At 41.7% G+C, this 12,254-nt stretch overlaps 1 protein-coding gene across 25 annotated transcripts in view; it reads left to right on the top strand.

Annotated features, from left to right (window-relative positions):
• Positions 1-12,254, top strand: part of LOC147016111 (inositol hexakisphosphate and diphosphoinositol-pentakisphosphate kinase 2-like) — a 177,666-nt gene that overhangs the window by 18,472 nt on the left and 146,940 nt on the right. For all 25 annotated transcript variants that reach the window (XM_085848829.1, XM_085848828.1, XM_085848818.1 and 22 more), the window contains 3 exons: positions 3,712-3,907; positions 9,934-10,024; positions 10,132-10,217. In XM_085848829.1, the coding sequence (XP_085704955.1) occupies positions 3,712-3,907; positions 9,934-10,024; positions 10,132-10,217 (373 nt within the window). The remainder of the gene's footprint in view (positions 1-3,711; positions 3,908-9,933; positions 10,025-10,131; positions 10,218-12,254) is intronic.

The following is a 12,254-nucleotide window of genomic DNA, read 5'->3' as shown; positions in this document are numbered from 1 at the left end:
ATATATATATATATATATATATATATATATATATATATATATATATATATATATATTGGATTGCTGTCAATTTCGTTAATTTCACAACATCCTATATTCAACTGTATTTAAATTGTAAGCCTCAAAACATAGTTCCCTTACGGAAAGCAAGAACCTTAAAGGTTACCTAAATTAAGAAATAAAACCACAGACAGACACACACACACACACACACACACACACACACACACACACACACACACACACACACACACACACACACACACACACACACACACACACACACACACACACACACAACTGTGGGCTGTGATTTTATCAAACTATATGTGGGCGCTTACAAGAATGTGAACCCTGACAAGGCTTGATAATCATGACGTCATAGTTTACACGGTTTGGCAGCCATATTAGATTGACCAAAAATGTTTAAAAATAATCATAATAAATTTTCTCCAGAACCACTTCACCGATTTGATGTAAAAATTTAATTTATATTCTTTGCTATTCATGTGGAGAAAGCTGTGATCACAATGATCTCGTAGTTCACATGGTTTGGCAGTCATATTGGATTGAAGGAAAACCTTTTAAAAATCATTTTCTCTGAAACCACTTAACTGATGATATCTTAGCTATCAAACTTTTATCGCCATGGGTTCTCGATGATGTACCTAAAGTTTATTTGTGATTGGTTTAGCAGTTTGACAAAAGAATGTTTTTTTAAGGTTTTAGCTTTGACCCAACATAGTTGCCTGAACACGTGACCTATGACGTTTTCATCATCAAACTTTATTTATCAAGGTTTGTTGATCAATATATATATATATATATATATATATATATATATATATATATATATATATATATATATATATATATATATTTTTTTTCACTTTCAAATCTCTCTAAGCAGTTTTTGAGAAGAGTATTTTTGAAGGATTTTTTTTTTTTAACTCTAATTTGGCTGTCTGCCAACATGACTTGTGATATCATACATTTAAAACCTGACTCTCGGTGTTGTTGATCACTTTTGTTGTCTCCTTTTAATGGAATAAGGTTCATTTATTAATTTATTATTTTTTCTATCCAATATGGCTGCCAAACCACATGACTGATGACATCGTTTTCTCACGATGTGCAGCAATGGAAAGTTTTGCATCAATAGGTTAAGTGGTTTCAGAGAAAATTTTTCGAAGGTTTTCCTTCATTCCAATATGGCTGATAGGCCACATGACTGACGACATTTTAGCGATCAATCGTATATCCCCAGGGTTAGTCGATGACAGTTGAAGTTTCACATCATTTGGTTGAGCGGTTGGAGAGAGAATATTTCAAGGTTTTTTGCTAAAATCCAATATGGCTGCCAAACTATGTTTTCAATGCCATCATAGTTGGGGAACTTTTTGTTCGTCATGGATAGTCAATCATATATAGTCGACTATAGTCGATCATGCTTGTAAATGTTCGCCACAATCTGTTCAGCCATTTCAGAGAAGATTTTTGATGAGTTTTAAATTTTATTATTATTATTTTTTTTAATTGGCTGCCAATCCATGTTACCAATGATGTCGTCAATTTTATTTTCTCGATTGGTTTCTTCATAGATAAACCTCAAAAACATTCATACTGATCGGATAAAGCATTTGGCCTATCCAATTATGACGTCCTCATTATCAAATGTTTTTTTTGCCAATACATTTTTGAAATATCATGCTATGTATCATTTTTGGCCCCATCTCTCAATGGTGAAGAATCTCTTTTAAAATCAACAAATTCTTGTGTCCAGGTATGGATTCAGATCTTCACCAAAATGTCATCAGATCATCCTTGTCACACACTCAAAATGCCCACCAAATTTCATCTGAATCTGTCCACAGCTTTTTTAGTTATCCTGCAAACACACAGACAAGGGTGAAGACATAACCTCCTTCCACTTTCGGTGGCGGTGCTAAAAATGCAAAAAAAATGGCGATTTTAGGTGACTATGACCTTTTGACCTCAAAAGCAATAGGCTTCAGTGACCTAATATGCAAACCCTTAGACCTGGGTGTTAGTCCATGGCCCAGTGTAATTGGAATGATCCCAGGTATATGACCACAGTATATTATATATGGTCCCAGGTATGTAACCACAATGTATTTCATATGATCCCGGGTCCCAGGTATATAACCACCATGTATTATATATGTATATAAGCCGTACGTATGTCTTTTGCTTCATGTATGTACATCGGGTTATTTTTAATATGAAATAGACAAAGCCTAGAAACGACGAAACACGTTGGGTTAGAGAGGTTCTTCTTTTTAATTTTGGTTCCAATATCTGCTCGAGTGTGCGTTAAAGCAAACAAATTTTTATCTTCCGAACATTCATTGGGACCTTTAGGGGACATGTTTTGCAAAGCATATCTCGCTCTTGTTATTCTTGTTTCTTAAGATCCAACTCTTGCAAAATAGGATAAAAGGCAGCATTTAACAATGCAGAGCCTCACCATGGTATTTACATTACAGTAGATCTGAGATTGAACGATCTATATTGAATTAGATGTATGTGTAGACACGTACTGACACACAAGCCAATTACAGTATCCTCTCCAGTCCATTCAGGGCCAAGCAAGGATAATAATAATAATAATTTAGAAGCAGGCTGTGGCATTGGCCCAAAACTATTTGTCACAGCTGAGTGAAGATAGGAAAACATGTTTAATGTTCCATTTGATAGACAGTTTAGTTCATCGATCAATTGCCTAGCCAATGAAACAATTAATTGATCAAACTTAGATTAGACAATTGGAAACAGCACGGACATTCTCCTTAAAAGTCGAAGCACCATGTAATCTTATTCTGATGTCAGGGGTATATTGGAAATGTACGCTCAGTATAAATACGCAGTAGTCAGGAGTTGTGTTTACACCGACAGCACGATATGAGACTAGGGATATTAAAAGAAAAGGAAACGGGCAGATTGTCATTATCAGGAATTTGACACCTTGTAGTATTTTTGTACTTCCAAACATACAGGTCTTGATCACCAATCTTGCTTGTCACCACAATCATGAATGAATCGGGCCGGGAAATAAATAAAATACCTAATTGGTTCACCTGTTTACAGTAGATAACTTTTGGTCTAGAGGGAGGGACGTTGATTTGGAGTAAATGTTGCATTGCATTCGTGGTACTTGTTCGTGACCATCAGATGGCACTCGATACCTTTTCTGGGTTACACCATATGCACTGTCGAACCAAAATCTTCGCAATTAGGGTATACCCTGCACGTAATTTCTCTTTTGAACCTGTGCCATTGTCAAACAAAGCTAAATCTACATGTTGGATCTTCTTTATGCTCCACAAGCACGATCATTATTTTAACTCTATCGTGACCCTTTTGGCAGAGACACTGCTGACCACGATTTCCCATAAACTTTTGATAATCCGCCACCATAGTACTGCTTTTGGGTTGGGCTACCAGGTAATGTCTTGTGGACTCTGTAAGACTGGAGCTTGAAACAAAACCAAGTTTTTGTGTGATTTTTTTTTGTGAACAAATGTTGTTTGTCCATCAGGAGGGTTGGTTTGACAAAACTGAAACTTTATTGCAGTCATATTGTTTTGTAGAACTAGAATGTTTGCTGTCATTGTGAATCGGTTCTGATGGCCATCCTGGTTCTGGGGCTGAAACTTGGTCCTGTTAACGGTTTGGTTTCACTTTGTGCAGCCACCCGAGAGGCAGATCATTGTGGGTATCTGTTCTATGGCAAAGAAATCGAATTCGAAGCCGATGACCGAGATCCTTGGTCGACTATGCAAGTTTAAGTACATCATGGTCGTGATATTTGAAGAGGACGTGATCCTTCATCATCCTGTGGAGAAGTGGCCGTACTGTGACTGTCTCGTTTCCTTCCATTCCAAAGGTTTGCTTGGTTGTGTTGCTGCTATGCTTTTCATTTATTTTGTTCGATGTTTGAAATGAAAATGTGAGGTTACTTTTTGTTTTTCAAGCACTCTTCTCTTCCTCCCCCTCGTCTTTATATGCTTCACCCATCTTCGTCGCCCCTGGGTCCATACGTCGCCCCTCCTTCCTCCCCCCCTTCTCATTCTTTCTGTCTTCCTCTTCTTCCTCCTTTTCTTTTGCATGAATTCTTATTTCTCAAGTGTCACATTTGTAATTATGATTTTCTAATTGTTATGAAATTCTTTCATTGGTTGGTCTTCATTACATTGTATTGTCGTGTCCAGGCGGTTAAGACCGACCTGGACAGATAGCCGAACAGTTCTACCTTGGAGGCGAACAGCCGAGTTCCCTGAAGATCATGGTGCATGCGGGACGGGAGGCAGCGAAGCACGTACCAGATGCATTCACCAAGACGGAGGACAAGGGTTTATACTTGAACCCACAACAAATATATAGACACAAGCAATCTTAATAAATAGGAGTTTAATGAACATAGATCAAGTATTCATAAGAGGAATTGAATGAAAGCGTAACAATGAAAATATATCAAAGCATGAGGTAATGAAATGTGAGGTAATCTCCAGCCTAAAGTTGAGGCACCTCGACACACAGTTACAAAAACGGACAAGGGGAAAAGATAAAACAAAAGAAAAATCCCTCCTTTTATTCTGGCACAGCCTCATCCAGAGATGATCGTTTTTGGACCTGACATCGTGGAAACCACATAGTCACTGCGTGGGAAACAGCACCCGAAAATGGCGCCCAGCCGCTCTTCGTGTGGCAGTGTTGGAAAATATCAGAGAGGGCAATCGCATACAGGGAGAAATTATCCTCAAACCCTTCTTAATTAACACAGCACCGCCCCCCGTGCAGTGACACGGAACAACTTAAGTTGATAGTTTCCCTAGTTAAATTACATCGAGATGTCTCCTGCTTGTCCACGGACCATGCTACCCTATATAATCCTACCTTTACTATGAAGTTCTTCCATCTACCCCACAAACATAAGAGTATTTTATTTGCACAAATTCTCAGTTTTATGTTATTTGAAGTTGGTCATTTAATAAAATTATTTCTCTTCCTATTCCTCTGCTCTGATTACTGCATAAAATAGTTTTGAACTTGTGAGATAATTCTTGCCTGTTCATGAGAAATCCAGTTCTAGAGATTATATTTGTGAATAATGATGTTATTGGTTAAAAGTCTTTGAACAAAAAGTCAGGACTATCATCATGTTTATATATTTACAATGGACTTGTGCAACAAGCTCAAGTTTCCAGGAGTAAGTAAACATTTTCCCCCCTCTAATTGACAATGGAGACAGTTTTTTTGTTTTTGTTTTCTACAAGAGCAAGGCTCATGGACGTGCAAGGTTGAATTGACAGTGTGGTAGTGGAGCAAGAGGCACAACCAGCAAGTGAATAAACAGACAGTTGGACGAGAAAGAACACTTCAACCAGCAAGTAAGAGGGCTGGCTTAGGAAGAGTTAATGGGGGTAATAAATATCAGGATGAGGGGATGACATCAGGTGGTGGTGCACTGCCTGCTTGAAGACCTGGAGGGAAGTATGGTTAAAAAAAAATGGCCTCGAGAAGGCAGTTCCATATATTTGAGAAGTTTGGAGCAAAGGATTTGAGGTGTGCAGTCAGCCTTGATTTTTGGAAGTTTAATTTGAAGGGTAGTATTGGAAGAACATGTGCATGTTGGAGGTGCTGCGGAAAGGCAGAGGACATATTGCAGAGGGAGCAATGTTGGAGAAGTCAGTTAAAAAAAAAGACTGCCAATCTGCCTATAATGTGAAAACAACAGACCTTGAGCTTTGCCTTCATTGTGAGAGATTTCAATAATTTTGAGAGATTTTGATTCCACAGAATCCATGAGAGATAGATTTGAGGCAGGGGTTGTCAGCCCATCGGGAAGTCTCTTATTTTCCAAGGAAATACTTGGATTAGTGGAGGAAGCCCCGTCTGCAGCTAGCTTTGGAGGCCAGCTTGGCGATGTTGTTGGCCCAGGAGAGGTCATGGCTGATGGTGAGGCCAAAGAGTTCAAGAAACTGAACCTCTTCCAGGAGCTGACCATTGAAATACAAAGGTGGGTTAGTTTGACGATCCTGGAGCAACAGGGTGAGACTGAATTCTCCAGGAATGAAGGATGTGTTCCATTTATCAGACGAGCATCTAATCAATTGCAGATCAGCAGGGAGTGATGCAGCTGCAATCTACCGATCAGAGTGATCGGGTATGCTGTATGACTCGATGTGGAGTCATCTGTAAAAAAAGAAGAGAGGGTTTTCCAGAGCATCAGAGAGGCCATTTTATATTGATAAGGATTGTTCCTTACCAAAAGGTTTTTCTTGCGCAGTCATTTTCATTATTTTAAAATCCTACTTTAATTGTTATCACTGCACCTGAGCTTCCAGTATGACTTCTTTTGTTTCATTTCTTGTTAGCATTTTAATGATACTGTTGCAGATCATGGTTGTAGGTCTGTTGTAGATCCTCAAGTTTGATAAGCACACGACTGAAGAGAATAAATGATAAAAGGTTAATAGATTAATGTTGATTTGCGTACCTTGCAGTTTCTGATGTCCTGGTTTCCATGTGCACCATTTTAAAATTACGGATGAGGACTTGATAATCACTGATGGATTTTATTTTTGATTGCTGTACTTGAGCTGATGAATTTTAATAGACGATCAGAGTATACCCTATGGGCGATCTTGTTTCAAGCCTGCAACACGTTCGTTCTTCTGACGCATACCTTTATTTGGGCGGTGAAAAGGCAACTGACAGCTCTGTAGAGGCCAAAATACTGTACTGTAAATGGTGGAGACTTGTAATACCCTCCCCCACCTGGAGGCGGTGCGTCACAATACACACTTGCATCGATATTTTTCATTCCCCACACGACTCTCCAAGACCACTGGCAAAGATTAAAACACCCCAATACATTAATTCATCATCAGGTCAGGTCAGGTATGGGAGCATGTGCCAGAACAGCGTGTCGCTGCATCCACTTTCCGCCGGTACTCCAGGGACCTCCGTCTGGCCATCCCCCAGGCAGATGCCAGGCCCATCCCCATCTCCTTGAGATGATGGTCAACCTGCTGCAACCACGAGGCACGTGGTCGGCCCACTGGCCTCCTCCACTCATGAGACTCCATCGCTGAGAGAATCTGGTGAGCAGGATCAGCGTCAGGAAAACGAGCCACATGTCCATACAGCCGCAAATGACGCTCACGGACTATGCAGGTAACAAATCTCATCCGAGTCTCTCTCAGCAACCGCTCGTTGGACACAAAATCCGACCAGCGATAGCCAAGGATTCTCCGAAGAGACCTGGTACCAAAGGAATTAAGTCTCCGTCTCAGATCCTTGGTCAGAGTCCAAGTCTCGCATCCATAGAGCAAGACTGGAAGTACCAAGGACCTGAAGACTCGACTTTCGTCCTCCCGCACAGGTACCGGCAGCGCCACACCCCATGATCCAGTGAATCCATGACTCCCCAGGCCCGACCCAGACGTCTATTGACCTCTGACTCACAGCCAGCAGAGACATGAATTTAACTGCCAAGGTAAGTGAATCTCTCCACGACCTCAACATCATAACCACAAACAGACAGGACAGCAGCATCCAAGATGTCACCGAAAGCCTGGATCTTAGTTTTGATCCAAGAAACCCGTAATCCCAGCGGCTCTAACTCCTCATTCAGCACCTCGAGGGCCCCCAAAAGGATATCTAAAGTCTCCGCAAAGATGACTGCATCATCTGCAAAATCAAGGTCCGAGATCTTGACATTCCCAAACGATGCACCGCAGCTTGATCTCTCCGACATCTTCCCTAAAATCCAGTCCATACAAGTGCTGAAAAGTGTGGGGGCAAGTACACACCCCTGACGAACTCCAGTAATAACTGGAAATAAGTCAGAGATGGTACCACCACACTTCACAGCACTCTCAGTACCAGAGTAGAGTTCAGACATCAGATCGATCAGTTTTGGTGGCACCCCACGAAGACCAAGAATCCTCCAGAGAACATCCTGATTCACTGAATCGAATGCTTTACAGAGATCAACATAGGCTGCAAGCAGCCCCTGCCGAAACTCTCGTCTGCGTTCGGTGAGGACACGAAGAGCAAGGATACGGTCAATCGTTGACCTCTTTGGTGTAAAGCCTGACTGCTCTGGAGGCTGGTGCTCAAGCAGATGGTGGCGAACCCTATCAAGCCTGCCTGTGTCCACTCAGCCTGTTCGCAAACTCCTCAGCTTCTCTCTCATCCCTGAGCTTGCCAACATCCAGCCTAGGCTGGGATGGTACCATTCTCCAGGATTTAAGGTGCAGCTTTAGAGTTGCTATAACAAGCCTGTGGACAGTATTGAGGAACTGAGCACTTCGGTAGACCCTGCAGTTCTGGATTATCCTCTAGCGACCGTCAATGAGGACATGGTCAATCTCCTTTGCCGCACCGCCAGCGTTGAATACCAAGTCCAGCGATGAGCTTGTGGGCGCTGAAACCATGAACCAGCCACCCTAAGTCCATGACTTCTTGCAAAGTCAAGGAACTTAGTGCTATTCTGGTTCATAGTTCCTGCCCCAATGGGGACCAACACACACCTCATAACCATCCCTATCAGTTCCAGTTGATGCATTGAAATCCCCCAAGACTAGAAGTGTATCTCGTCTGGGGCACTGATCAACCACAGACTCGAGCGTGGCGTAGAATGCATCCTTCACAGTGAGATCACTTGCCTCAGTCGGAGCATAAACGGAGACCAGGGAAATGACACCTAAGGAGTGACGAATCCTTAATCTCATAATACGCTCGTTGACCGGTGTTACCTCAATTATCATTGGGGTCAGCTTATTGGACACAGCTACAGCAACTCCTTGGGTATGGTAACCATCAGAGCGACCAGACCAATAGTAGGTGTAACCACCCACCATTATCTTGCCGCAATCCGGTCTCCGAACCTCAGAGAGAGCTGCAATCCCGATGTCCAAACGCTTGAGCTCAGATGATAACAGAGACAGGTGATCATCCTCTCTTAGGGATAGGACATTCCAGGCACCCACCTGAAGGGACCGCCTCAGGTTAACCCAAGGAGACCGCCGTCTGGTGGACGACACCTCAGCACCACTCCGACACACTCTCCCGCAATCTGACCCAGGGATGTTACCCCATGGTTTCCCTCCTATCATCAAAGATTGGGGGTCCCGAAGGCTTTGCCCCAATCCCGTCATCCGGTGCGCTGCCCTGCGAAGGGAAGCTGCACAGGAGGTACTCCCACGGAGTGGGTTTTGCCCCAATCCTGTCATCCGGTGAGCTGCCCTGCGAAGGGAAGCTGCACAGGAGGTACTCCCATGGAGTGGGATGAATGAAAATTCATCATCGCACCATTTTAAAGCCTTTTTTCCTGAGCAGGGTCAGCTTTTTGCGGGCTCCAATCATGGTACCCTTTCTTGTGGCAATGTTTTTACGGCCGGATGCCCTTCCTGACGCCAACCCTTTAGTCGCCTTCGACCCTGCAGGGATAATTACCAGTATACTGGTGCTCATTTCACTGACCTTCGGAAGGATGACAGGCTGAGTCAACCCCCCTGATGCTAACTCAGCGGCTTGCAGGGCTTGAACTCAGGTCCCCGAGGATCTCAAGCCACCACCCTAACCACTAAGCCACACCAGGCTCGTACCCCTATACATACATTAATCCCCTATACCCCTCTCTTATCCTACTCCCCTGATCTTCCCCATCCTTATTCTCCTCTCTTGTTATTCTCTCCCCCTCCTCTTGTTATTCTCTCCCCCTCCTCTTGTTATTCTCTCCCCCTCCTCCTCTCTCCTCTCCTCTTTCTCTCCCTCTCTCACCTTACCTTGTTTTCCACATTTGCACACTCGATTTTTCGTTGGATGTTTAATGATGTCTTTTTTTTTCTCATTTTGCAAATGCCTAACTACCTGTGTTTGTGCTTGTTCTGTGAAACACAGATTTCCCACTGGACAAAGCTGTGGCATATGCCAAGCTGCGCCAACCCTTTGTTATCAATGACATGGACATGCAGTACTACTTGCAGGATAGGTATGTTTACACTGCACACGAACAGCAAGACACAAACGTCAAGTTCCATGTGCACCCTGTGTACATCACAAACCGTGTGTTTTCTGTACGCTGCATTTGTGGAACAGGCGAGAAGTTTATCGGATACTAAAGGAGGAAGGGATAGACCTCCCGCGCTATGCTGTGCTCAACCGGAACCCAGAGAATGCCACAGGTAGAATTTTATTAACCTCTGCCATTTTCGAAGATGGATGGAGGTTACTGTTTTCACCCCTTTCTGTTTGTTTGTTTGTTTGTTTGTGAACAGTATTACGGAAAAACTCCTCGACGTTTTTCGACGAAACTTGGTGGGGGGGTTAGGTATGGTCCAAGGATCATGCCATTAAATTTTGGACTTGGCCCCCCCCCTTCAAAAAAAAATTGTTAGAGAAAAAAAAATGTTTTTTTTTGCATTTCTCCATGTTTTAAGTGATTTCCAACCCCCCCCCTTAAAAAAAATTGTTACCCCCCCCCCCAAAAATAGAGAAAATTATTTTTTTTTGCATTTCTACATATTTTAAGTGATTTCCAACCCCCCAAAAATATTGTTACCCCCCCCAAAAAAAATTGTTCGAGAAAATTTTTTTTTGCATTTCTACATATTTTAAGTGATTTCCAACCCCCCCCAAAAAAAAATTGAGGAAATTTTTTTTGTTTTTTTGCATTTTTACATTTTTTAAGTAATTTCCAACCCCCCCCCCCCCCCAAAAAAAAAATGTTGGAGAAAAGAACTATAACTCTCAGCACTGTTGACATATTTAATGAATAAGATATAAGGTTCACTTGAGTGACCCAGCAGTATTGGCGGCGGAGGTTTTGCACTCTCCTGAGTGCTCCCCCTCTAGTTTTGTCCATGTGGTACTATGACTGTTTAGACTGTTTTACTAAATTGCCTTGCATCACATCATTTCATCTTTATGGCTACATAACAGCTGTGGAAACATTCATCAATTAGAAGTGTAAGCTCGCCAGATTTTTTTTTTTTTCAAACCTTTTTTGGGGGGGGGGGGGGGTATTGAAAACTTTTTCAGTTTTCACTTGATTTTTCTATCCTGAAAGAAGGAATGAATTTCTGCGAGTTTGCAGCATCTTTTAAAATTTAAAGTGCCTACTGTTGTTCATGTTCTCAACTACTGTATTTTCTGGTGTATAAAGCACACTTTTTTATCGGCAAAAAAGGGAAAAGTTGGGGGTGCGGTTAATACATGGGCAGAGGGAAAAAAATCATCCTTAAAAATGATCAATGCTGAATTTTGATTATATTCCAAATGAACACTTTTTTTTTCTTCTTTTTTTTGAGCAGTCAAAACTGTTGTTCAGCGCAATTCTTCCGTTGAAATTTTGAAAATCGGTTCAGTTTAAGAGTTTGTACAGTGTTTTATTAAACATACTTTTTTCTCTCTCTCTCATCAAAGATGTAAACGCTTTCTAGACCAGCTGTGCAAACTGATTCCAAATCTGTTTTTGGTTTTCTTCTGGCACATCTATTTATCGAAACGTGACTGGTGTTCATTTCAGCACAATTTAGGTAATAATGGCACATTATATACCAGTTAATGTTACAACTTTATTCATTTTTCAGTATAATTCCCATAAACGTTATACACACCATACAGCTGGTTAAATTTGTACAGAACACACTTTTGAAAAACATTAATGTACAACAACTTGAAACATTGAGAGTACAATTTTCTTTTGTAAACTTTGTCCGGATTGTTGCGTTACAACATCCAGCAGTAGTCTGCCAGCATAAAACTTCAGCAGTATTCCAGAAACCTTCATAGCGATTTCGCATTCCCTGACTGTCTTGAAGGAAGTGTACCGCCTGCTCGTTACTCACCACGCCAAGGTTTTCAGGAAGTAAATCCAGATGCGAATGTCAAAAATGTAATTTCAAGCACATGCGACAGTCCATTATTACCTCCACCACCGAAGGTGAAGGGGGTTATGTTTTCACCCCTTTCTGACTTTGTCTGTGTGCAGGATATCTCAAAATGTTGTGGATGAAATCTGGATGAAATTTTGTGGACAGGTTTGGTGTGTGACAAGGACGAACTGATTAGATTTTGGTGAAGATCCGGATCCGGATCCGTGTCCGACTACAAGAGTTTTTTTTTTTTTTAAGTGATTCTTCACCATTAAGAGATAGGGCCGAAAACAATATATAGCATGATATCTTAAAAAGTTGTGGACGGATTCGAATAAATCTTGG

Source organism: Eptatretus burgeri, chromosome 12 (genome assembly GCF_056783735.1).
Source record: "Eptatretus burgeri isolate ZD-2024b chromosome 12, Ebu_testis_v1, whole genome shotgun sequence".
Lineage (NCBI taxonomy): Eukaryota > Metazoa > Chordata > Myxini > Myxiniformes > Myxinidae > Eptatretus > Eptatretus burgeri.
The sequence above is the reverse complement of the archived record's forward strand: the minus strand, read 5'-3'. Positions and strand labels throughout refer to the sequence as shown.